Here is a 26,253-nt window from a genome sequence, read left to right as displayed (position 1 = left end):
GCCTCTCTTTCCTGGAGGAGTCCCCCCACCACCCGCTCGTCCCCACTGCACAGTGGGCCCCCCCTTACCATTGGTTCCCATGGGATTTCAGAATGCCAGAGGCTGGTGGCCCAGGATGGGCTCTTCCGTGTTCCCCCACGATGCCCTGGGTGGCACTAATCATATGCAAATGCTTTCAATGCCCACCCAGAAACTGCCCACAGCATCAGGGTCTGCTCCCAAGGAGACCCTTTGGCCTCTCCAGGGGGCTCATGGAGGGTGGGTTCAGGGACTCTGGGAGCCCCGTGTGGGGTGCCCTTTCCAAATGAGCAATCCAGGCTAACAACTGCCCAGAGTGGCAGGGAGACATGAGGAAGGGATTGAAAATGGAGGGCAGGTGTTTCCAGCAGTCAATCTCAAGGTGTTTGAATACAAGTGGTTACTTGATTCTGAAAGTTCTGTCCTCAGAGATTATTTTGAGTCTAGTATTTTGCCTGAAATGATAGTAAGGCACCTCCAAGTAGTGCCATAAAAGCTACAGAGATTATTTCAAAGAGAAAGTTACCATGTTTTGTGCACTCAGTTCTTTCTTTTTCTAGAATATCACCGAAAGAAAAAAAAAAGGGGGAGAGAAACAAGCAAGCAAAAATTTAAAAAGGAGAAGAAAAGGGAAAAATATAAGCAGAATGACACCGGAGGAGCAGGAAGGTGGCGTGGTTAGCAGCTTACCTGCAAAGAGCATTCTCCCCGTGAGCATCTCGGCCAGGATGCAGCCTGCGGCCCACATGTCGATGGCTTTGGTGTAGTTGTTCGGGGAGAGGAGCAGGCGTGGTGAGCGGTACCACTTCGTTACCAAGCCTTCTGACAGATAACCCTGCAAGACAAAATCACTGGCCCTATTCATCCGTCACGCATATTCCCACGCCTCTTCTTGTTTTTCTTCACCTGGACACAGGACCCCCTTCAGGATCCTCTAGCCGTCTACTCTTTCCTGTTATCTGGAGTGAGCATTAAAGAACAGGGGTCTGATTATAGGGGTTCAGGTTAGTTTGTGGGGCTCAAGTGTGGAAGAATCTCAGGAGGCCCTGGAGTTCTCCTGTGTAGAAAGGGATTCAGGGTACCATTATTTTAGAAGTATCCTACACCAGCCTGATGTAACTGTGCAAAACAAATCTGCCCTCATCCAGTAAGAAGATGGGTAAATAAGAACCATATTCAAGTTCATTACCACTACTACCGGAACAACAATGAGATGATGAAATTTCATTTATCTAGTGGCTAAATCTCAGAAACAGCCATACATTTGAAATCAAGCCCACTGCTTTGGTGCTAGAGATTACAATTAATGCAGCTACAATGCCAGAGCCAAACTCCTGCTGAGCATGGGTGAGGCGAGCTTCATAATGGATGCTGATGAAGGGCCTATGAAAGCAGACCTAAATGGCAAAGTGGACACAGCTTTTTCCCAGAGGACTCTGTGATTAGATAGTGTTCTTTGGGGGGAATAGACAGTCTAGCTGATTTTAGCCATTGCTCAATAATTCGCAGTCTGGGATGGAATCCCTCCCTACAAGGTACAATGATGATCTACGTGGTTTTAGCACAGATAAAAAAAAAATAGCCAGGAAATTTGAAAGTTTTTCTCTACATAATTCAGAAGGCTGGCCCAACAGCAAAACATGGGAAATGTCCATCTGGATTAACTAAACAATCTCTCTAAAGTGGGCAAATGGACTCATTTTGGATTCAAGGTGAGACCATTCAGATCGAGGGGCTCCAATGAGAGATTCTAGGGGTGGTCTTGTTATTTGATGATGTCATGCCCCGTTTGGCATTTGAATTTGTCTTTTTACTGATGTAAAAGTATCACAGACAGACCCAAGTGAAAATGTATGAAAAGTTTGGAAGCCCAAGTACCCAGGCACTTCTGATCAGTTAAATCTGAAAATTTTTCAGTTGTTGAGCAAAGATTTGTTGTTTAAAAACCTTTTCAGGGCCCTGAAAAATGACAGCAACTTTCTCTCCTCTGCGGCACAAATTTCTTCAGAGTAGGGCTCAAACTGGTGGGGGAAAGAGGAGAACACCCCTGAGCCGGAAATGACTAGAGCAAAGCCGTCCTCTGGACTCAAAGCTCCCGTCAGAATGAACTCCTTCCAATTTGTTAATAATGTATCCCACTTTCTCTCCCTGGGCACCTCCCCGTGTGCATTCCACCAGCGGAGGTCCTCGCACCCACTGCCCTCCCTGGCTGACTCACGCTTGGGCTGGCTTCCTCTCAGAAGCTTCCCAATTTGCTGGGATGATGTGGATGCCCCTCCCAGGAGCTCCATGGTCCCTGTTTGGCTACTTTTTCTCCACTTCCATCAAGTCCCTCATTCTCCGACCACTAGACTGTATGCACCTCATGAGCAGAAGCTGTATCGTGTTCCACAGACATTTCCTCATTGCCTAGCCCCCAAGTCGGCCTCTTAAGAAGTGTGCAATCAACGCTGTTGAACAAAGGAATGAATAAATGAATGAATCAATAAGGAATGCCTCCTATGATCCGATCTTGTTTTGAATCCCCTTCAAAACAAGGCACATTTTGTGGGGATCACTGACCCTTTTCTTCGACATACCTGACCTTCCAGAGAGTTACAGTTCCCATTTTCAAAGGTGAATGAGATGTTCACAAAAGTTGGCAGCTATTTGTGCCTCACCTTGTTTCAAAAAGGATTGGCAAATATAAGACACTTTTTAAAAGTCAGGTGTATTGAAGTATGATTTACATACATTAAGTAAAATTTGCCCTGTTTAGTGTATAGTTCTATGAGTTTTGACAAAAGCCTAGAATCACATAACCACCATCACAATCAAGATACTATAACAATTTCATCATCTCAGACAAGTCCCTGTGTCCCTTCCTTGTCCCTCCAGTCTTGCCTTGGTTCTGAATGTCATGCAAAGGGAATCACAGTCATTTGAGTCTGAATTCCTCCACTTGACATTTAGACTCATCCAGGTTGTGTGCACAGTACTTTGTTAGGGGCTGAGGTTTGAGTCTAAAAATTACAGAGGCAAGCCAAACTGTCTGTACGAGGTCACTTCCGAGTGGGTGGGTTATAAGGAAAGGATGGTCTGATTTTATTTTCTAGTCAGAGGTGTGACTGTCAGAGGAAGACTATAAAGTAGGGATCGCCCGGGGGGCGGGGGGACAACTTAAGGAAAGTTTTCCTTGATATGCAGGTAAATAGTCTTTTAGAGAATGGATTCCCTAGAATGAGCTCCTACCTCTCTGCAGCACTGGGGCTGAAGTGGGGATGTGGGGTGGGAGGGGCTTCCTTCTGAAACACCTGCTCTCAAGTAAAGGAAAGATGTTCTTTTAGGCAAAGCTGCCCGTGGGCCAGAATTGTGGGCCTGGGCCTTGATAGCAGGGTGGGAAAGTTAACCCCTGCTTCTTGCTTACCTTTGAATGACAACCAAAAGCCGGCTGGATTTTTGTTAACTATTAGCTACTTCTTGATGTCTACTTGTCCCTCAAGCCCTTTGCAGACACAGAGTATTCACTGATGTGTTTCTGGAGCCACGAGACAGAGAAGAATCTGGGAAAGCACAGTGTCTTCTCCCTGGCTCTGAAGCAAGAGGACCCTGGGGAAGGGGGGATGAGAACAGGGGCTCCCTCCCCAGGGTAGGGGAGTGGGCGGACCCAGGAGGCCCCATGAGCCCCGGGCATCTGAGCAGGAGAGGCACTGGGGGGGGGGGGTCCACAACGTGATACTGGTGATCTAAATTCAAGAGAGGAGTTTCAGCTGAGTAGATGGGATGAAAGTCAGAATTTTCTAGAATAAAAAACATTCTTTAACGAATACTAAGGAGTGGAGACTCAATTTTATCAGAAGGGCTCATAAATCAGTAAGTATGTTGGCTCATGGAAATCCCTAAGCGGTTTTCCTGCTGAGCCTGCAGAGAGGAGAGGGTGGGCTCCCCTTGATGTAGGGGTCCCTGTCCTCAGTGACCAGACGTGGTCTCCAGGTGGCTCCCCCGTGGGCAGGCTGGCTGAGGAGGGACCGAGTGGGACACCAGGCACACACATCACACACTGTCCTGTGAGCTATTAGATATCTCCACTCTGAGGAGACACGGAGCTCATGTTCTGTAATTGTCCATGGTCCCCTCTCAGCAGACAACAGGCAAGACCGGAACAGGGCTGTCGCTTTCCTTCTGCCACCTGGTCCCTTGGCGTTCCTGGTGAGAGGCTGGCTCTGGGGGCGGCACTGGGAGGCAGTCGGATAGTTTCCTACCACGGGGCCTTCAGGTTTCCTCCAGCTGTTGCTCCCACCAGCCCACTTCACTGTCCTTTTAGAGTCCTGGACAGCCAGGAGGCTTTGACTTTGAAAGCTTCAGAGGTGTTTGAAAAATAACACTCCAGCAGCAGCTGCCCCGAGCGAGGCTAATGAGGGGCCTGCAACCGACCCAGAGGGAAGGTGCCCTTAGAGCTCTGAGCATGCCTTCGTCAGAAGCAGGTGTGTGGACTCAGTCCCAGATGTCTGCCAGGAAATTCAGTACAGTCTTGCTCAAACTCACCCTAGAAGGGTGGGCACCCATCTCCTGCCCTGACCAGCCAGCGCTGGGTGGACTCCTGTTCTGTGTGGCTTGCCCTATGTCTCCATCGCCTGGGGCCTGAGCTCGTGGATCTGGGTGTGGGAAGGCTGGGGGAGAAGCTCTGATCCCATAAGCCTCCGACTTCATGCATTAACGACAATGTAACTCCCGGCCTCTCACAAGGGTGGGGAGAATTCAAATGGAGACAACATTTTCCTGGGAAATAAAACCCAGTCAACTCTTCCTCTCCCTCTCTGAATGTAGTGGTGGGGTGACAGGGTGGGAAGAGGCGCCCCCCAATACTGAATGGATGCTTCTGGCCAGGATGGCGAGGGCCCCCAAGAGCCTCGCTTCCCCAACTTGCATCATCCTCCAGCACGTGTCCTGGGAGTGTGTGTCCCTCCCTATGACCCAGAAGTGAAGACGATTAGGAACCTCCCTGACCTCAAAGAGCATAAAACATGGTTAGAGGGACGAAAAGATGACCGGAAGGACCAGGAAGTGCACTCGGTCAACATTAAGGTAGGACTTGCTCTGTACTGGACGCTGTTTGCATTTTACATGAACTCGTTCAGCAGTCCTTCCATTGGCTTCCTGATGCAGGCTCTCCATGGGGAAGGAAGGCAACATGCCCAAGTCCAGAGCCCGTACTCTACTCTGTACACTGCTGGACCTCACCACCATGCACACTAGGTAGGGGTGATGATAAGCAGCAAGGGCCAGAGGTATGCTCAGAGTGCAGAGGGGTCATACTTTGTCCTGAGGCAGGTCAGGGAAGGCTTCGGGGACGTGAGGTTTGAGTTGGTCTTGATGGATGGGGACATCTTAGATAGCTGTACTAGGGAACCTTCCAGGTGGTGATGGGGAACCCGTGTGAATACAGGTGATGGGGTGGGAAGACCTAGAATGTGCTCAGGGGCCAGAGAAACTTCTGGACAAATGGGACACAGGGCAGGGGCTTAGAGTCAGTGGCCCCTCAGGCCTCCTCACATCAGAATCAGGGGAGTTGCTTGTGAGATGCGCAGATGGCCTGAAGCTACTGATCTCCACTTAAATGAGCCCCCTCCCAGTTTGAGAACCCCAAGAAGAACAAAGGGAGCGGGGAGGGTTGCAGAGTGGGAGGAAGGAGGGGTGGTGGGCATGTCGGGAGTTTCAGTGCTGGCTGTGTAGGGCCCTTGCTGCCTTAACTGTGGGAGGGGGCACCCAAGCAGAGAGCCGCTACCAAAGATGCTGCTTTCTGGATAGCAGGGGATTAATGGGCTCAGGACTGCCCCTGGGCACCACGTTTCCTTGGAAGGGGTTAGGAATGCACACACACCCCTGTCTGATCTAGAAGAAACTAGGTCAAGTAAAAAAGAAATCAGCTATGGAGAAGTAGACCCCGTAGCCTTAGGGGTAAGTGGGGGCTGTTCCACAGGCTGTAATTCTTGCGGCGAGCTCCTGGTGGATGTGTCATGGCAGATAAGGACACATTACACAGAGAATGCTTAAGACTGGACACTTTCACCCTGGAGAACATAGGTGGGGGCCAGGAGAGCTGCCTTTAGCCGTCTGCAAGGCTGTCATGCAGACAAGAGTTAAGTTTGCTCTGGAAGGCTCGGGGACAGACAAAGGCAAAGTAGGAGATGGATAGCTTTGCATTAGAATACTAACAGCTAACGTTTACTGAGCTTCTCAAACTGCTTTAACTGCTTTGTATGGGCTGACTCACGTCATCTCTGCAGCAACCCCCGAGGCAGAGACCTCTCATTACAGTCATTTCACTGTGAGAAAGCGGAGGAACGGAGAGGAGGAGGAACGGAGAGGATAAGCAACCTATCCACGGTCACACAGTGGACCCCAGGCTACGTGGATGTTGCACCTTTGATCTGAATATGGGGCTGTACCCCCTTTCACCTAAGAGAGCCCTCTAAAGCCATCAGGGCTGTCCAAGGTGGGGACTGGCCCTAGACGAAGACATCCAATCACAGAATGGATAACCTTGTGGGGAGGGGTGCCAACACCCACCCTCCAGGTGGATGCCAGAGCACAGGTGCTCAAACTCAGGGACTTGGATTAAGTGCAGATTGCACTTCATCTGACAAACAATGTGATAGGTTTGTACCAGCAGAGCCCCAGGCGATCTGTAATGCCCTGCCCCATGGATTTGTGATTGGCTGGGATGATTCCTCTAACCCAGCAGTAGCCTGACCTGTAACAGGTTCTTTGTGTAACAGACAATCATCAAAATATCACCAAGAAAAACACCACCATCCCAGAGGCCCAGCTGAAGGAGAACTACCTGGCCTCCCTTTCCACGGTCTTCTCCCTCTGAAGGTATAATTCTTATTTGTGCCGGTATCCATATCAGGCATGTTTAGAAGCCTTTTTAAAAAGAAAGAACACCACAGCCAAACAGCCTTTCTAATTGCTGACTCCAAACGCATTCTATTAAACTCATTTCCGTGAAAATATGCAGCAGGGATTCTCAAGCCGAGGGAAAGAATGCACAATCTCGAAAGCCCAGCACAGGCATTTGTAAGTCATCTGGTACATTCTGTTTATGCAGCTAAAATACACGCAGGTGAAGAAACAGCACAGTCAAATCAGCGGCACTGACTTTTCATTAACTTTTAAGAGGCCCCAAATGCTGATCACCTGCCCCTCCCCTGAAACGCACCAGCTCCCAGGTTTCCATGGAAATCAACCACAGGGCCAGTTCCTGCAGCCCCCTTGCGTTCGTTTTTGCTTAAAAAAATGATAGCATTGCTTTTTAAAAACTAATTTATTTTTAAACGTGGTAAAATACACAGAACACAGCATTCACCATCTCAACCGTTTCCCAGTGTGCAGCTCCATGACAGGAAGCACACTCACATGCTGCACAACCACCACCACCGTCTCCAGACTCTTCACCTCGCAAAACGGAGTCTGTACCCACAAAACAACACCCCACAGTCCTTGCCCTCCGGCCCTTGGCACGTGCCCTGTGACTCTCTGTCTCTATGAATCTCATTATCCTAGGTACCTCATGTAAGTGGGATCACACAGTATTTATTTGTCCTTTGGTGACAGGCTTATGTCACTCAGCATAACACACCACTCCTTACTTTTCAACAGCAGGAAGGTGGGAGCCATGGAGTTGGGCCACTTTCTAAAAAGCGCTTTCTTGAAATGTGGTGGTTTTCTGATTCACCTAGAGCTCACCGTTACAGATAGAAGTTTTGACATTGACCTCATGGGGTCCAAATCATGAACTCTGAGTTCTATTACAGTTCAAAGACAGGACAATATGTTCTGTTTCCTTGGAGCTGTACCAGGATCGCCAGCTTTGACCCCCCACCATCCTTGCCAGGACCAGCTGCTGGGTTGATTCGAGGGGAGGGTGAAGGGGAGGCTTGGTTCAGCTGCTTCAGCCTCCGTTTCCCCATCTGCTTGTGCTGCTGGTCTCCCAGCTGTCCTCTGTGGGACACGAGAGTCCCAGGAAGCTGCATTGCACTCAACAGCCATCTTTAAGCAAAGGCCCTGCTGGGCTAAAGTGATTAATTTTTAATGGGCCGGTCAGTTTGTGAGCAAATGGCTCCTTTTAGGAGGATGCATTAACTGCCAGGCTGTATGTAAGTAGACATGCGTCTCGCTGACTTTCAAGGGGGAAATTTGGCGGCACATGGAGCAGCGGCTCTCAGCCCTGCTACACCATGGAAGCACCTGGGGAACTTAAAACAATTCTGATGCTCAGGAAGCCTGCTGTGAAAATTACATTAGAATCTCTGAGGCACGGGCAGGCATCGGTAATGTTTGAAAGTCCCCACATGATCCCAATGTGTAGCCCATTTAGGAATCAGGGTCCTAGAGGTCTTTAGTTCACCTGCTTTGCAAAGGCACGCCATATTTTCACAGTCCCCCAATTAGTGCAGGCTTCTATTTCTAGCTCCATTCAAAATGAGATACACCCTTGAATAGGCAGAGGACTTCCCCAGATGGCCGACCCACGGGAAGTAAAAATTTACTGGAATATAACCAATAGTAACAATAGCCGGCATTTACTGAGTATGATACGCCAGGCACTGTGCCAACCGCTGCTTTATTATGAGTGCATTTAATGATCAAAATGACCTGATAAAAAAAATAGGCCAAATCAGGTTATTCGTTGGCAGGGCTGAGATTTGATCCCGACAAATCTAGTGAACAAAACCAGGTGCCTGTCGCCATGGGGCATAGCGCTTAGTGGGGAAAACAGCTGACCGTCTACATGTAACAGTATGTCTGGTGGAGACAGTGCTAGGAATAAAAATGAAGGGGGCGAGGAGACAGAGTGATGGATTGGGTGGGGGTCCCGAAGGCCTCTCCGACAAGGGGACATGAGCAGAGTGAACCAAGGGAGCGATCTGTGTGTAGGAACATCAGAGGAGCTGACCTCTGAGCCCCAAGTCCTCCTGCCCCCGCCCCAGGTGACAGCAGCACTCCCCTCTTCCTCCTCCTTCCTGGCAAGCCTTCCTCTCCGATCCCTCATCAACATTCAGGTATAAACAACTGAGAACACCTTCGAGTGGAGGCAGGAATCCAATATTGGATGAGCATTATGCACAAGAGATTTTGCCAGCTTTTACTCAGCTGACCTCATGACAAGCCTGGACGATGGGTATTTTTTTATTGTAAATTTAGAGAGATTAATGCAGACCCCTTCCCTCTGCCTGGTTTAGCTGATGAGCACCCCTGTGTTCCTAGATCCCTTCATTTCCAAATTCACAGCTCTGCAGTGGGGGAGGCCCTGCAGTCAGGGACCATCTGTTTTACTTCTACCTACAGTAAGCAGGTAGGTGCTCACTTTAAATGTGGGGCGCAAATGGGATAAAAACCTGAAGCTAAAGGAATGAGCAATATGCCCATGGTGTAATTTCAGGAACTGACCACCAGTCAAGAGAAAATGATTTTAAAGTCTCTTGGCTATGCTAAAATCGCAGGACAAAGGTAGTCACCGTGTTCAAGTCTAGCCCTTGGAAATCTAGGAGTGCCCTCAGGGGGGAGTAGCTGTGGATTTCTATTTGACATTACACCTTGATGCTGTGGTGGGGTAGCTGGGCCCCTTGGCCTGCTAATCTGGCCAGGAGCCAGCCTGGAAGTTGGAAGCAGCACTTCAGAAAAGAAAGAGTATTAACCCCACAGCACTTGGGAGTAACTTGTGTAATAATAATGTGTAGTTGTCAGCGCTGACCATGCACGAGGCACCGGCCTGAGCTCACTCAGCGTTCTCTCATTTGGTTCCCATGACACTCTCGCAAGGCAGGCACTGTTACTACCTCTGCTCTAGGAGAGGCCTGCGGGGGGTGGGGGTGGCGGGTGAGCTGAGACAGAAAGGTCAAAGACATAGTAGCAAGGTCGCCAAGTCCCCCAGCAGACAGTTCAGTCCCCAAAGTTCTTCTCCTGCCACCATCCACCCTATTTGTGCTCTTCCTCCCCAGCTACTTGCACCCCCTCCCTACACCAGAAGATAAGCGTCCCCCCAACCCCCGCTTTCACTTTGAAGAGCATGCTCAGAAAAATAAAAGGAACTTCCTTGGGCTCTCCTTTCTCCGAAGGCTCTGGGGTCTAAACCACCAGCTTCGTTGAAGGTAACCAAGATGGAATTAATAGACTAAGGACAGAAAGTAGGAGATACATTGGCAGGGTCTTGCTCCTTCCCATCCACGCAGGATCAGGTGGAACTTAGAAGGTGGGGCTGATTTTAGAGCCTCCAGGTGGCTTAAGTGCTTAAATAAACACAGACGGCTGTGGGACGGGCCTGGCATTGGGCCCAAAAGAGCTTACACACAGGTGTTGGAAGTTCTTCTCTCACTGGGTCCTGCAAAGAGAAGGGGCCAGGCCAGTGCCAGGCCTGTGTGTGGGAAGGAAGTAGCTACTTGTGGATTGTGGCCAAAGGAGCCAGAAATGACCTGTTACCTCTGAATTTGGCTACCTGCCTGTCCTGGTGTTGAAAAGTCTGTCTATAGCGATAGAAGTCACTGCTGTTATTCAGAATGGGGTTTCCCAAAATGGGCTCACACCCCAAAGATGCTAATGGGGAAAGGTTAAAGCATGTGGCCAGATGCCCTTAAGACAGGTTGGCAACACCCAGGAAGTTTATTTATAGAGTCTCAGGACCTCCTAGAAGGGGATTTAGGATGCAACACTGGCCAGACCTCTTTGTCCACATAACCACGTTTTTTTAGGTGCCTCTCGGGGACCAGTCTTTCTCGGGACACTCAGGAAATACCGAGTCAGGTCCCCACGAGCACGTTTACCTGGAAGAGAAAACATACTGACCCATTAGCCCCCGTCTTCCACTGCACCAGCAAGACTGACATTAACTTGGCTCCTGCCGAATGGGCTCTGCCCGAATGGAAACTCACATTGCCTCCCCCACTTACCTCTGAGCCCCTGTGGGCAGGGACCCTGGGACTTGCTGTGCCTTCTGGCACCTAAAGGCAAGGTGGCTGCAGGTTACAAAAGCCACGAGAGATGTGGGGAGTGCAGGCCTGACAGGGGAGAAGCATGGAGCGCCCCCACCCCTTGCAGGGAGGAAGCACAGGCTGCAGGAGACAGGGGGGCTGTGGGGAGGGGCAGGAAGGTGGCAGAAAGGCCCTGAGATCCACTCCAGCCCCTTCCCCAACACTGCTTCTGTCAGGGTCCAAAGACAGCTGTCTGACCCTGACCTTTAGAAGGGGCTTTTCTCCGTGGTGATGAGTCAGCCTACACAGATCACATTATCAACCAGGGACCACATCTTCTCTCAGCAGAAACAGTTCTCTTCCTAGAAATGCTGCAGGTCCCAGAGCTCATTCCACTTTGGAAGTTGCCCCAGGTGCTGAAAGGATGCCCAGGCCCTCTGCTCCAAGGACCTTGGGTCCAGCCCCATTTCAGAGGCTTTGTTGACAGGTGTTTAGTAAGTGTTTCCAGTGGGTCTGGCCCCGTGTGCGGCGCTATGAGTCCAGAGACTGTCCTCAGGGAGCCGTTCCCCTGGTATGGGCAGAGTTTGCTGGTTCAACTGCAAAGTCGATCTTTAAATCAGGGGCAGTCACCCCTGGGTGAGGGAGGGAGGGCGGAGTGGTCGTATGTGAAGATGAAGCAGAGAGAGGGCCAGGGCACACCCAGGTCTGGCGTGGCTTCTTAAAAACTACAAAATTGTGAACGCAAAATTAGGTACAAAAGTGGCATTTATTGTTTAGCTGGAAAATTGCAGCAAGTTTTAAAAAGCTGGCAAATACCACAAACTTCACAAAATTTGTAAAAATAACTTTTTTTTTACTAATTAACTCCTTGGCAAACTGCAGGTAGCAAACACATGAACATCTTGCATAGTCTCTAATCATATCTCCTGTGACAATTTTGTAATATGATTTTCAGAGGCAGAATTGAAAGCTAATTGAGTCTTTGAATGATAACTGAAAAGATAACTTAGTCTTTCCTGTAATATGGTTGATACTTTAGTACAGTTGGTATTCTAGAAACTTCTTCAAAACTAGTTATTGGCAATGTCATATAAATTTGCAAGGTTATTGTCAAATTTGAGGAAACTCTAGTACGTGTTCTTTTATATAGTATGTGAGGTGTAAGTAAGATTTGGGGGCCTTTCCTGTTTCCTTAGGTGATGGCTGAACTTATTCTTTGAACTGGTGATACTCATTCACCAGGCTGTCCATGGTGCCCTAGTTGGGGTCTTAGGAGCCGTAGGGTGGGCCAAAGACAGATTTCTAGAAGTTGTTCCTACAGCGAGACAGCTGGCAATGACTTCGTTGTATGTAGCAGTAACTGCAAACCATATAAAGATAACCCATTAAACCTGAACTAAATGTATCCTTAGCTCAACCTCTGCTTAGTTGGACCCGCCCCAGGTGCAGCTGCACCACTGCCCCGCAACACAAGGGGAAGCGTGGGGGTGGGCCAGTCAGGATGGAAACGGACTACTCCCTACCAAACTGCTGCCAAAATATCATACTTGGAAAATACTGCAACAATACTTGACCACGTGCACACAGGTCCCCCCCAAGGGCGTCGGGAGGGGTCAGGCAAGCGAGGGGCCCTGAGTTGGCTTTATGAACTCCCTGCTCGATGGGGTCTCTCCAGGAGCACAGAGGGTCAAAGAACAGGTGACTGGCCAAGGAAGACAGGGAAGCATCTCTTCAGGACTTTCAAGGTGGAGAAGCAGGGACGCATTCTAGAAACCCTCCCGGAGGCAAACCAAGGCAAGGCCTATCTTCTCACAGAAAAGCTGTATGGGGAGGGGCCATCCCGGCGAGTGTGTGCAGCGCCCAGGGAGGGGCATGCGTGCAGGGCGTGTGCACAGAGGAAGCCAGCGTGGTCCTGAAGGATGTTTCTCTCCTTCCACACACCAACAAGCTCACAGGATTTCGGCCACTAGAAAAGGTCTCTCCGTCCCTTCCCTGTGCCACCTTGCTTCCTTCAGTTCCTTCACCACGGACCCAAATCCTTAGTTTCATTTTGAGAGAAACGGCTGAAAAAGCAAATTTCTTGCCTCCCTCAAGAGAATTGCAGTGATTGTATTCTCTACACTCAGCAACGCACCTTCAAAGTTCTGGGGGCACCCAGGGAGGCAGGAGAATGCAAGAGCCCAGGACACTTAGAAGGAGACAGGGCTCCGAGGCGGGGAAGGCGTGTGAGAGGCGGGAGTGGGCCCCGAAGATCAAGGTTGCCTTCCTCACAAGTCCCATCACCCCATGCGGTGGTCCTGCCCACCCTTGGCAGATGGCTCTGCAGAAGAGTGGTGGTCTCGGCTTCACTCTTCATGACAAAGCAAGTGAATTTGATTTTCAGAACTGCAGTGCATGTGCGAACCTATTGTTTATTCATTTTCACAGCTGTGTGGCCTTTCAGTGTGGTTAGAGGGAGTGTGTGAAGAGGTGCCGGGCGGCCTTCTGTGAGATTTACTCCTAGCTATATAGTGTATAATAAAGAATACGGCTGGTCGTTGTTCCTGGTTCCTGGGAGGGGGCCCCTTGGAAATCCCTGAATGATATGAGTGTCTTTGATAATCACGGTGGGTTCCTGCACAGTTTTGAGATGGGTCCCGCCATGTCCCAAGGCCAACTATGGGATTCGAGGGCTAGAAGCTGACTTCATTTAGGTGGTCAAGGACTCACTCAACCCTGCCTACAGAAGGAAGTCCCAATAAAGACCCTGGACCCTGAAGGCTGAGTGAGTGTCCCTGGCTGGTACACATCAATGCGCTGAGAGGGTGAAAAGGAAGCTCACATTTGGGTCCCACCCAGACTTTGCCGTGTGGGTCTTTTCTTGTGGCTGGTCACGATTTGTATCCTTCATAATAACACTGCCGGCCCTCTTAAGTATACAGCTTTCCTGAGTTCTATAAATTGTTCCAGTGGAGGGGTATGGGAACCCCAAATTTGTAGCCAGTTGGTGAAACAGGCAGGTGGCCCGGGGACCCCTTAAGCTTACAACTGATAGGTAAAGTGAGGCAAGTCCTGTCGAGGGAATGCCCTTAACCTGTAAAGTTTGTCCTAACTCCGGGTCAGACCTGAATCGCCAATGACCAAATACTGTTTCGTTTATACTATAAATGACGTATTATTTTAAATTATGTTTTCATCCAGTGTACAAAAATGAAATTGATGTTTGTGTGCTGATCTTATCTTTGGCAACACTGCTAAAGTCTTTCTACTACATCTGTTAATTTTCCCGTAAATTGAGGTTTTGTTTAGGCAATCAAACTACCTGTGAGAAGTAACTTTGTCTTACTTTGCTTGCTGGGACTGACGCAATCGAGAACACAGGTGAGGGTGGTGGGCAACTGGGGCGCTTTCCTGGTTTGAAAGAACAAGCTTTTAATATTTCACTGTTGAGTATAACATTGTTAAGGATTTTTGGTAGAAACCACTTTTGAGATCATTACTATGAGTGTTTCACAGATAGCTAATTTCCTAGACTGCTTTTTGGCATCTACTGAGATGATCATAAGGTCTTTTTTTCCTCCTTTAATTGGTTTCTGGTGATTCAAAATCATAGATTTTTCTAATGTTAAGCCAACTTCAAATTTGGGGGGGTGAATTCAATTTTGACACCATACATGTTTTACATATTGCTGAATTTGGTTTGCTCAGGATTTTCATAACTATGTTCATAAATGAAATGAGTCTTTAATTTTCCTTTCCCCTAATATACTTGTCTTGTTTGGGTAGCAAGGTTATAACATACAGGAGTACTCTTTCTTTTTCTATTCTCTAAAAGAGTTTGATAAGATCAGATTTGATATTTAAAAGTTGGGTGGGACTTGTCTATGAAGCTATTGGGTCTGAGGTTTTCATTGCAAGAAGACTTTAAACTACTGATTCTGTTTCTTTCTAGTTTTTGTATTATTCAGGGATTCTATTTCTTTTTGAGTCAAATTTCATAAGATTATATTTTTCCAAGAATTTATTCATTGAGATAATTATTTCATAAAAATAGAAGCACATTTATTATATATATTATTTAATGAATAAATTTAAGGTATATATTAGTGCACTATCTAATAAATATTTATTTATTGTATATAATCATACATTTAATAAATGAACATCTGTGGGCACAAGCCTCACAGTACTCTCCTAGTTTTGACTCTTCTTTGCACCTGTGGCTACGTTCCTTGGTGACACAGGACTGCCCGAATGGCCTCGTCCGGAGGCCAGCTGGCATCTCTGTGCAAGGCTGACACTCCGAAGCTTGCTGACTTCACTGCTGGTCCGATTCAACTTCATGCTGATCAAAGAGACACCACCAGTAGGAGTGTGCAGGGCAAGGCCCAAGAAACGTCACCTGGGCCAGGACTGTTTCTTCGTGAGAATGGAAACCCCGAGCAGCTGTCATTTTAATTCCCGCGAGAAAGGGGTTCACTGTTGTTTCAGGGGCTGATGTGTGTGCTCTTCCTACAGGATAATGTTGTTTAGAGTGACAGGGGAACGTGGGTGGTCTCCTTTAACCGAAGCGAGTAAAGGGGCCTTGACAAGCCAACCCCACAAGGCAGCTCTGGAAGATGGCCTCCTGGCACGGCCCACCAGCCCCTGAACTGCAGGCTGTCTGCCCCGGAAGGGCCTCCTGCTGAGGGATTAGGACTCAGCTGATAGGAATAACTCAGGCCTGTGAAGCAGCCCACCTGCTCAGGGGACCCTCAGTCACTCTCTAGATGACTAAGGGTGGCTCTATACTTCGTGGGTCCCAGGCCCAGAGGTGACCGATATTATCCTGCTTCCTCTGTTCCCCTCTGCAGACCCCCATTTTGACATATTCACAGAGGCTGTGGATCTGATCTTCTGTCTCCTCCTTTAAAAGACATTATAAGTAATTTCAATCAAGTCTCTCTCTTGTAGAAGAGGAACTCCTCATCACCCTCACCATTATCAATAACCAGCCATGATTACAAGTACTCACTACATGCCTGCCAAGCACTGTATCAATACTTCACATAGAGAACTTCAATGAGTGCTGCACAATAGCCCCATTAAATTATTAATATAGCAAATATCTACCAAGCTTCTGCTACGCTGCAGCTACTTCTCTGGGTGCCAGGGCAGAGCAGTGAGCAAGCTCCCACCCCACAGCATCTATGTGCTATGCCTACAGAGTGTTTTTCTTCCTATTTTACACAGGAGTAAAGTAAGACTCAGAAAAAGATATGGTGACCCAGCTAGTTAATTGCTGCAGCTGTGAATGCCCCCAGGTCTTGTTTTGAACAGCTATACTTCACTCTACATCAGCAATTCTCACACTGAGGCCCACAGCAGCCACCTGGAGAGCTTGTTAAAACTCAGATGGCTGAGCCCCATCCTCAGAGCTTCTGATTCAGTAAGTCTGGGCTGGGGCCAGATAATTTGCATGTCTAATAAGTTCCCAGGTGACAGTGCTGGTCTGGGGACCACACTTTGAGAACCAGTGCTCTGTGGAGAGAACCAAGTGTTGGAGCCCTGAGTAAGGTCAGTGCGTTTGTCTTTCACACCCTCTCTTTGCCAAATCTCTCCTCCGTGTGTGTGCAAGGGACCCTGCACCAGGCCAACTCCCTGCATGACCCCAAGACTCTGCCCCAGCCCTACCAGCAAGCGCTGATGTTCTCTGCCGTCACCATCTGTGTCTACTTGTATAATTACCCTAATTAAACAGGCTCTCACTTATAATCCATGTAAACAAGTTTTGCTGCTAAAAAGGCACCTGATATGGGGGGCTGTTAGGACAACACATAGAACTCACACCAGCAGGGGCTGGCTGCTTTGGCTCTCAGCCAGGTGATGACGGAGTTCCCGGGTTCTAGAAAAGACCCAACACAGTCTTCCAGGGTGGGTGTGTCCTGATCACTCAGGTCTGTGGGTGCTGCTGAATGTCTCCTGTGTCTGCCCTGGGGAGCCCCTCCATTGCTCATTAAGCACCACTCTGGTTGGATAGCGGGGTTCAATGTCAGGGAGCATCATCCCATAACCCTCTCTCGGCTCTCAGGAGTCTGAGCCTCCTTCTGTCTCACTGTTGGGACCTCACCAGCTGTGTCCCCAACCTGCTCTGCTTGCCAAGTCCAAGGAGACAGGCCAAGCCCCCTAGAGGCCCTTAGGACTGGCACCATCATGGTGCTCCCTTCTATTTTCGATTCAAATAAAACCCATATGAACTCTAAAATAACTGCAAGAACATCTGTTTTGGGTTGAATTCTGTCCTCCAAAATTTGTATGTTGAAGTCTCAACCCCCAGTACCTTAGAATGTGAGCTTATTTGGAAATAGGGTCATTGCAGATATAAAAAGGGAAGATGAGGTCATGAGGATGGATCTTAATCCAGCCTGACTGGCATCCTTGTGAAAAGGGAAAATTTGGACACAGATGCACACGTAGAGAACGCCATGGGTAGATGTGGGCAGAGATCAGAGTGACGCACCTGCGAGACAAGGGTCAGCACACCAGAGAAGCCCAAAGGAAGGCAGGAGCACACGCTCCCGCACAGCCCTCAGAAGAAATGAAGCCCGGTGACCTCTTGATCTTGGACTTCCCCGCCTCCAGGACTGCGAGGCTGTAGGTTTCTAACAGGTGTCTGTGGTTTAAGGCCCTCGGTTCCCAGTGCTTTGTTACAGCAGCCCTAGTGGACTAATTCAAAGTCCCATTGAGGTCTATTTTTCTTCCCGCAGTAATTACTTTTAATTTTTTTTAAATAGCAAAAATCAAGCTCTTTACAACACTTTCGGGTGTCCCTGCTCTGCTGGTGTCCTCCCTCTCAGGGTGCCCTGAAACACTGTTGGGTTTTCTTAGCGGGAGGACCTGGCTCTGCTCTTACCCGGGGCAGCCTGCAATCCCCCGCCAAAGATTCCTCCAGGCTGTGTATCCATGTTGAAAACATGACCTTTCCTTCTAGGCCAGCGACTTACTTGCTGGTGACTTGGAGCTACTTTCCTGACCTCTCTGAGCCTCGGGTTCCTCATCTGCAAGATGGAGATAATACTTCATAAGGTTCCCGTCAGGATTAAACCGAAAACCAGCCAGGAGCACCCTACCCTGAACAGATGCTACTCTGCCCTCCCTCTCTGTATCTCCATTTTGAGGGAGACCTTAATGCTTCCCTTGGGCTTGTTATTAGGTCCAAACGCACCGGTCTAATTTCCGAGGTTCTTCCTGCCCTCCTCTTGCTCCCAGTCGCCTCACTCTCGTCTTCCCTGAGGCCATGCTGGACTGTGTGGGACATGCCCATCACTTTGCCTGGCCTCAACACCTCCTCCCTCCCTTCCAGTCTGGATCTCAACACCCCACAAGGCTCACTGCGTGCCTCGCCTTTGCAGGATGTCATCTTTCCGAATGACTCCTAACTCAGAGAAGAAAATGGGACCAGAGAAGGAGGCAAGGAAAGGACAGAGGCCCCATCTGCATCACCCATTCCCACGGGTGTACGGCAGCTCGTCTGGTTTGCGGAGGTTTTAGTCTGTGTTCCGTCTTCCCGGGCTGGTCACCCCCGGCAGGCAGGGAGCAGCAGAGTAGTAAACACTGCCACCTGTCCAGCATGCGGGACTCAGACTGACCGCTCAGGGTGGCCAGAAGAAGTAGTGCAATTTCCCTCCCACAATGTTCAACCAAGAGTTTCACCTTCGGTCAGTGTCTGGTAATGCTGACGGTGGTGATGTTAATGACTGACATGTGGATGCCACTTTCACCCTCTTCCTCATCTCTCAGTGAGGCGGGGTGTGGGTATGGAGTGAAGGAGGGAGCAGAGCCCGAGGTTGGCAATGAGGAGAGAAGAGCCAGATCTTTCTGGGTGACTTAGGAGCCACCTATAGGCTACACCAAAACCATCTGTGTGCAAATAACTCTTCCTGGGAATCTGTGGTGGGGCCCGATTTCCCACCGTCAGCATAAATTCTGTGGGGTGATACTCTGGGTGTGCAGGAGGCCACTGTTAAAATGCAGAAAGACACCTGTCATTCGTTCAGTGAGTACGCAGTGTTCACGGTTGGGGGCACACAAACAAAGTGGTGGGGCCACTTTAGAGTTTATTATAACAGGGCTCTGTCAGATCGAGAGGCCACCCTCCATGTGAAATGTGCTTTTTTAGTGGCATGTCATTCAAGAGCTAGCCAGTTGTCTGTCCTTAGGACTTTGAGGAAATAGGACACCAGAGGTGTGGAGGAGGAACGTGATTGGCCTGTGGAAGAGAGATGGTAAAGGGCATCGGTGGCCCTGGGTGGCCTGCGGACCTGGAGTCCATGGGGTGCGGGGACCTCCAGGGAACTCAACTGGAAAACGTCAGTGATGGAAAGAGCACTGGACCTCAAGTCCTGGAGTAAAGCCCAGATTTACCACTCACTAGTCATACAAGCGCCTTAGTTTCCCCATCTAGAAAATGGAGACAATAATACGAGCCCTACCTATATCACAGGACTATCATGGAGTCAAATGATGAACAGTCAAACCCACGGAAAGCAAATGCAGGGGAAGGATATGCACACTTAAAAGAATGACAATGGAACCCTGTCATTCACGTGACACACACAACTGCCTCCTTAAAATGCACTGAAGGTGACTTCCCGTCCTTCTGCGGGGTCTGGAACTGGAGCATCGTGATTCTGAGTCATCACACGCTCAGCTCCCAGAAATGAAAGGGACGCAGACTCCTCTCCAGAGGCCGATGGCCGTGACTCTCCATTAATTCGCTGTCTGCCTTTATGTTTTCTATCTCCTCCTTGTCAGACTGCAGCTGTCACTTCCCTCTGCTCGAAGACGGCCTGTCTTGTCCCTTTGTGGATTTGACAACCTGATAATATAGTCTGTGAGCGTCCTGTGTAAAGTGAGGGCCCCCTGGCTCAGGTAGGACACAGACACGTCGCCCTTGGGCTGCACGCCTCTGCTTCCCAGCAGACGCTCTTTTCGACTTCGGCTCACCTGGGGCTCAGATGGATGCGGCTGTAAATCAGAGGGACTGCTGTCCTCATGAGTGCAAAACGTGAGGTCGCTTGGGAGTCACCAGCCAACCCTACGACTCAGTGGTGTCCCACTGAGGGCTTTCCCAGACAACAAGGAAAGGCCCCCTCTGGAGAGCAGAGGGCAGTCCCCTGGGCGTGGGGGAGGCCCTGCCCCGAGGCTGCAGGTGAGAATACCCAAGCCCTGGGCGACAGGTGGTGCGACATAGGGAGCAATAGGAAGGTGCTTGAAAAATATTGCCTCCACCTGCTGGTAAAGCCTGAAAAACTCTTCTTGGAAACCAAACCAAGAGAAATGAAGATCTACATCCACATAAAAACGTGTAGGTGAATGTTCATACCATGCACTGATGTTCCTTTCCCTCTCTTTCTCCCTGCCCTCCCTTCTGCTGAAAATAAATAAATAAAATATTTAAAATATTTTAATTTATTTTTAGAGAGAAGGGAAGGAAGGGAGGAGAGGGTGAGAAACATCGATGTGTGAGAGATTCATCAATCGGCTGCCTCTCACACACCCCTGCCTGGGGACCCGGCCCACATTCCAGGCATGTGCCCTGACCTGGATTCAAAGCAGCGACCTTTGGGTTCACAGGCTGTCACTCAGTCCACTGAGTGACACCAGCCAGGGCAAAATTGTTTTTTTAAAAAAAGAGTTTAAGGCAAATGTAAACCATTTTTCTACTGAAAAGAATCCCTTAGCTGGTAACCTTTTCCCAATCAACTGTGCATTGAGGTAGCAGCTCTTGGCCCCTCAGCAGGAATCTGTGTCCCTGGGAAGAAGGCCCTGGGCCCCAGTAAGTTTCCAGTGGGCAGGATGGACGGAGCGGGATGTGTGTGCAGGAGTGATGGAAAGGACAGTGGGAGGGACGCGGGAGGGCGGGGGCACTGCGGGAAGGTGCGAGACTGTGTGGGCACCCACAGAGAGACGGAAGGGCCCAGGACACAGAGACCATACTTTCCTGTCCTGGGCCCAGGGGGCCAGGAAAGGTCACAGAAGGCCTCTGTTCTCCAGCTTTCCTCGTGACTCTCTCCCCTTCTCATCACAAAAGGCACCAGGGAGTCCTCCAGGCCTGGAGCCGAGCCCAGTTCTGTCAGCTGCTCCCGGCCCCTGGGATGCAGCTCTGGTCTCGCTCGGCCCCTCTCATTAGCAGCGGGGCCTTAGCTGAGCTCTTTAATCCCAGGGGCTCCCTAGTCTTCAGCTATTGAGTGAGGACAATCAGTAACCCACCCTGCCACCTTCAGAGGGTTCGTGTGAGGATCCAGAGTTAGCATGAGTGGGAAGAACTCTCAGGGTACATTATTGCGAACTGAAGGAAAAATGTCAGGGTAGACATGATGGTGTTGATCCCCCACCTATGGGAATTACCGGCTGTTCACGCTCTCTTGTTAGCTTCTGACCCACACAGCATTTGTGGATTGGTTGGGGTCAGGGTTGAAGGCAGCCAGTGACCACAGAACAAAGCTAATACCTCATAGGCCTTCAGAGAACCAGATGCACAACTCAGTCCTCCTGCCTCGGGCTCCTCCGAGCTCAGCTTGTGAGCTACTGAGCACCTCCTCCCCACACGGTGATCCCTCAGGCCTGTGATGCCAGGCCAGGCAGGCCATTCTGTGCTCCTGGGCTTGTCCTCCTGCACAAGGAACTGCGACTCAAATTCCAAAACAAAAGGTGTGGGGATTAAAAATGAAAAAAATCCACCCCCAAGAAGACGAGTCCTACAAATCCGAGCTCGATACTGGGAGGATGCATGGTTTCTACAGACGGCTCCTGTGTGGAAGATACCAGGGTGATATCTGCATGACCACACCCTAAGGTGCCCACACCCCAGAAACCTGCCATCTGGGTCACCTGGGGGCTCAGGAGGGGTGGCATGGTGCAGGAGGGGAACGAGGATGGCTCCTCTTTTCCTGCTGACACAGACAACAGTGGGTTTTGTCGGGTCTGTGATGGACAGTCAAGGGCAAACATGCTGTCACGGAAAAGAGGAGAAGGAAGTAAGGATAAGAGCACCGGGGCAGCTGTGGGGCCAGAGCCTGCCTCTTCCCAGCGCAGGCCCCTGGGTGCTGCACCATGCGCCTGGACGTGGAAGTGGCTGGCGGACTTCGGCTTCCATCCAGGAGGATGTCTAAATGAGCACCACTGGGGAGCCCAGGCCCTGCTGGCTCTCCAGCCTTTGCAGGGTGAAGGGGCAGGAGAGGAGTGGTGGGTGCTCAAATGGACTCATTCTGATTGGTCACCACTGATGTCTATTCTGTTGGCTGGTCCCAAAGCTTACCAACTGTTCAATACTTTGAATTGCATCCCTAATGTGTAACCTCAGTACCAGAACTAGTCATTCCAAATGGCAAAAGGGTCAAAATTTAGTGGGCCTCCCTATTCTGGTTTCCTTTGGGTTAAACACACTCCCCCAAGCCCCGTGCTTCTGGATAAATTCATTTTGACAAGTTCGTTCAAATAAAGGTTTTCTAATTTGGTCCCACGCTTCTTCATGCCTTCAGTTTGTCCCTTAGAAGAGAAACTAAAACGTGGCCAACTGCCTCAATAAAATTTACTGCTAGAGGTAGAATTTCAGAACAGAGACAGTCCCCCCAACAGTGACTGAGAACCGTAAAAAAAAAAAAAAAGCTAATATTTACCAAGTGCCTCCCAGATGCTGGACACAGTGGTAAGCATTTCATACATGTGCCATCTACTCCTCACACAGCCCTCTGAGGTAGGATCTATCATGATGAGTGGACAGAGGCAGCCCAAGGCAGGCTAAGTAACTTCACGGGGGTCTCATGACCCCAGTCAGCACCTGCCCACCTCTGTGAAGACAGGGCACAGCACACCCAGGTAAGCCCATCCCACGGTCCCCATGGAGGCAGCAGCTAAGGTGGGACTGCCACTCTGGGGGGGAGGTGAGACCCACATCAACACAGTGGACACTGCTGGGGAGGACACAGTCAAGGGGCAGTGGGCACAGCTCCTGGCCCAGATGCAGCTGCGCCCAACCCTCGTCTTGCAGGAGCGGGTAGCTCAGGCTCGGCGCGCTTCACTTTGTCACAAACACGTTCTCGGTGAACTCTCCTCACAGCACCTTCCCCAAGGAAGCTCACTGTGATAAAACAGCGCAAGTTCATGTTGCACATTTTCAGGAATTATAAAAAAATAAAAAGAAGGGGGAAAAGTCATGCATTGTCCAATCACCGTTCACATTGTACAGTTCTTCCCTTCTGATCTATTTTTATAGGTCATTTTTTCCTCCTTGTTTTAAATTGTTATGATCATACCATTTATATAATTCTGTATCTTGCTTTTTAAATCCAATTACTATTACATACACATTTTCTGTTACTGTAAACTCTTCAAAAACGCCACTGAAAGTAGTCACATACCACTCTTTTTAGTGGATGAGCCATAGTCTCGTTTATGCCCTAAATTCCAACATGAATTCATCAAGTTCAGATCCTCATGTATCAGCTTTTCTGCTGGTAAAGTGCTGGTGTTTGCCAATATCTGAGTTCTGTGTATCTAGGAATTATGGTGTCACAGCTGGTCAAGCGGTTTGAATTGGGCTTTTTAAACTTCAGGATGATTTTAAAATTGTATCCGGGTAGAATAAGAGGATTCTATAGACAAGGTCCCTGAATCTCAATAAGGTGTTTAGCTAAATCTCTTGGAACATCTGTGAAGACAATGAAGAAACACGGGCCAGACAACTGTATAATTATATAAACTCACAACTGGTTAAACAAATAAACCAGAAGAACGCTAGCTTCGGGTCAGTGTCACCCTGGAAGGAGGTGTCCAGTAACCACAAGGCTAAGCCTTTCATCTAATCTCTTTACACAACTTTTTAATCAGTGATATGGGGGAAGTCCTAGAAGACAAGCTTAGAAGTAGAAAGCTGTCAGGGATAAGATTAGGCAATACAACAAAGACCAAAAAGATCTCATCGGGTTGGAATATTTGCCTGGAGTCAGGAAGATGAAATCTATCAGGGAGAAGCACAGAGCCTTGTACTTGGAGGAAAAAAAGTTAACCAAGAAAATGTAAAATAGAGAATACTGAGCTTCACGGAAGTCAACTGGCTACTGGCACAATAGCAGCTAGTGGTGTGAGGTGCCCGCAGCATGAACAGAGGTCATGTACAGAGCGGAGAGGCCACACTTCCCACCAGTCTACGAGTTCAATTACATGGCCTCTGTTCTGGAAGGCACATTTTAAGAAAGGGTCTGACAAGCAGGAGGAGGCGAATGGAAGGACAGTCAGGGTAGTGTGGCTCTGGAAACACTGTCCTCTGAATATCCACAAGGCAGTGGAGCTCAGCGGCTAGAAGTGTAGCCCCTGAAGAGACTGCTGGGCTTTGAAACCCAACTCTGCTGTTTACTAGCTGGGTGACCTTGGACGAGTTACTCTCTATGCCTCAGTGTCTTCCTCTGTGAAATGGGACAACACAGCACCTATTAAGTCAGGTTTGTTATGAGGATTAGGTAGGCCAATACCTGTCAAACACTTGGAACAGTGCCTGAATATTACTGTGTAAAGATGGAGGGGTTTTGCACTACAGAGATTGAAAAGGGCATGATAGGTGGTTTTCAGTATTTGAAAGTTTTACCCTGAGAAGCTCTTTCTGCTCTTAAGTATCACTCTCTCTCAGTACAAAGTCAGAGGCTCAGCTTCTTCACTCAATAAGCATTTAATGAGCACACATTATGGGTCAGCTACTGTGCTAGGTGCTAGGAATAGCGATGAATAAAATATAAACTCTTTCCTTAAGGACCCCACTGTCTATCGGGGACAAGGCATGTAAAGAGAAAATCACAACAGTGTAAGGATACCTGCTTTGGGCAACCAGAGGGAGATGTAATTAACTCTCCCCCGGGGAGCTGGGTGAAGCTGCGCAGAGGCGGGGCTTTTGAGCAGGATCTGCAGGGATAAGTAGGAATTTATGTGGGAGCAGCAAGATCAATGTGTGGGACCAGAGCTGTCAGGGAGTGCGTTTTCTAGGGAATGGTAATAAGTCAGTGACTTCACAGCACAAGATGAGTGACACGGTAGCAGATGAAGCTGGAGATAAGAGCTGGTCTCTCCCGGCTCAGAGTGTAGCACTGATGTGGAAGGTGGCCAGTAAAGTCAGAATAATCATAGCAATCTGATACTCTCCCCGAGCCTTCTATTCCTACATCACTCCTATCTTCTCAACAGGCAATACAGCAAAGGATGAATCAAGAAACCACATTTCAGGAGAAACTTGGAAAGGATTTGATTTAATTTTTTAATCATCCTTCTTCAGCATAAACACAGAAATATCTGTCTGTAGAATGAGACAGTGTCGTGTTCCTGAGACATTTACGACCTGGAGGACATCTGAGCAGAGATTCTGTGGAGTAAGGACTAAAGGCTGGGACTCTTCCCATCAAGATTGGAGATATTATCTAAAAGGGAATTCCCTTACCAGCAAATACTGTTGGTACAAAGGGAAGGAAAAATACATTATTCAACATTTATCCCCCAGACTCTCCCACTTAATTCCACTTAATAGTATTCATTAAGGATGCTACAAGGGATATACAGATAAGTTATTAACACTTCCTTCAAGATGCTTAAAATCTAGCAATAAAGGGAATTAGCTACATAGAGCACTAGCTCTTTAGCTGTAAGGGTTGGCTACTTCTGGTCATGATGGAGTAACTGGTACTGGATTTGCCCTCCTGTTATGAGCTACTATAAAACTGGACAGTCACACATAGCAGGTATTTTCAGGCATTGCACAATGGGCTATGCAGGATCCCTGACATAAAGGAAGGGAACACATAACGTGAACTTCACATCTACCTGGCACTCTGTGTGGGTTGTCTTCCCAACCACAGCACAGTGTGGTGGAGCAAAGTAGAACTTTATTGTCTACTGAGCTGAGGAAGTAAAGACCAGAGTCCGGGGCTGCTAAAGCATCTGGAGCTGGTAGAAGATATTGGAAAAGAGGGAGCTTCATCATCCCAGAAGTTTGTTGCCATTGAGGGGTGGGTTCCTCCTGAGATCTCTGGCTGAAGGCTGTGCTACACATACACAGGATGAGATTCTGGCAAGGTCCAGCAAAGAACAACTGTTTGAGAACTAAGAGAAAAACAGGGATATTAAAGGTTGCAAATGCATTGGATCCATAGAAGTTCCAGACCCACCAGAGGGGAAGAACCTTGTTAACATTTCAGGCATTCAGGTAAGACAAGAGAAAGGCCATGCTCTGAGAGCAAGGACCATGCTGACATTAGAGTTAGACCTGCCCTATCAAAGACTGAAA

The 26,253-nt window shown here is 48.9% G+C and overlaps 1 protein-coding gene across 5 annotated transcripts in view; it reads right to left on the bottom strand.

Moving 5' to 3' along the window:
• Nucleotides 1-26,253, bottom strand: part of MAPK4 (mitogen-activated protein kinase 4) — a 126,481-nt gene that overhangs the window by 10,056 nt on the left and 90,172 nt on the right. For all 5 annotated transcript variants that reach the window (XM_037165097.2, XM_053664358.1, XM_053664360.1 and 2 more), the window contains one exon: nt 709-853. In XM_037165097.2, coding sequence (XP_037020992.2) covers nt 709-853 — 145 coding nt within the window. The remainder of the gene's footprint in view (nt 1-708; nt 854-26,253) is intronic.

This window comes from Artibeus jamaicensis, unplaced genomic scaffold (assembly GCF_021234435.1).
Source record: "Artibeus jamaicensis isolate MK-2021 breed Jamaican fruit bat unplaced genomic scaffold, CSHL_Jam_final contig_354, whole genome shotgun sequence".
Classification (NCBI taxonomy): Eukaryota; Metazoa; Chordata; class Mammalia; order Chiroptera; family Phyllostomidae; genus Artibeus; species Artibeus jamaicensis.
Note: the sequence above shows the minus strand (reverse complement) of the source record. Positions and strands in the feature narration are given on the sequence as shown.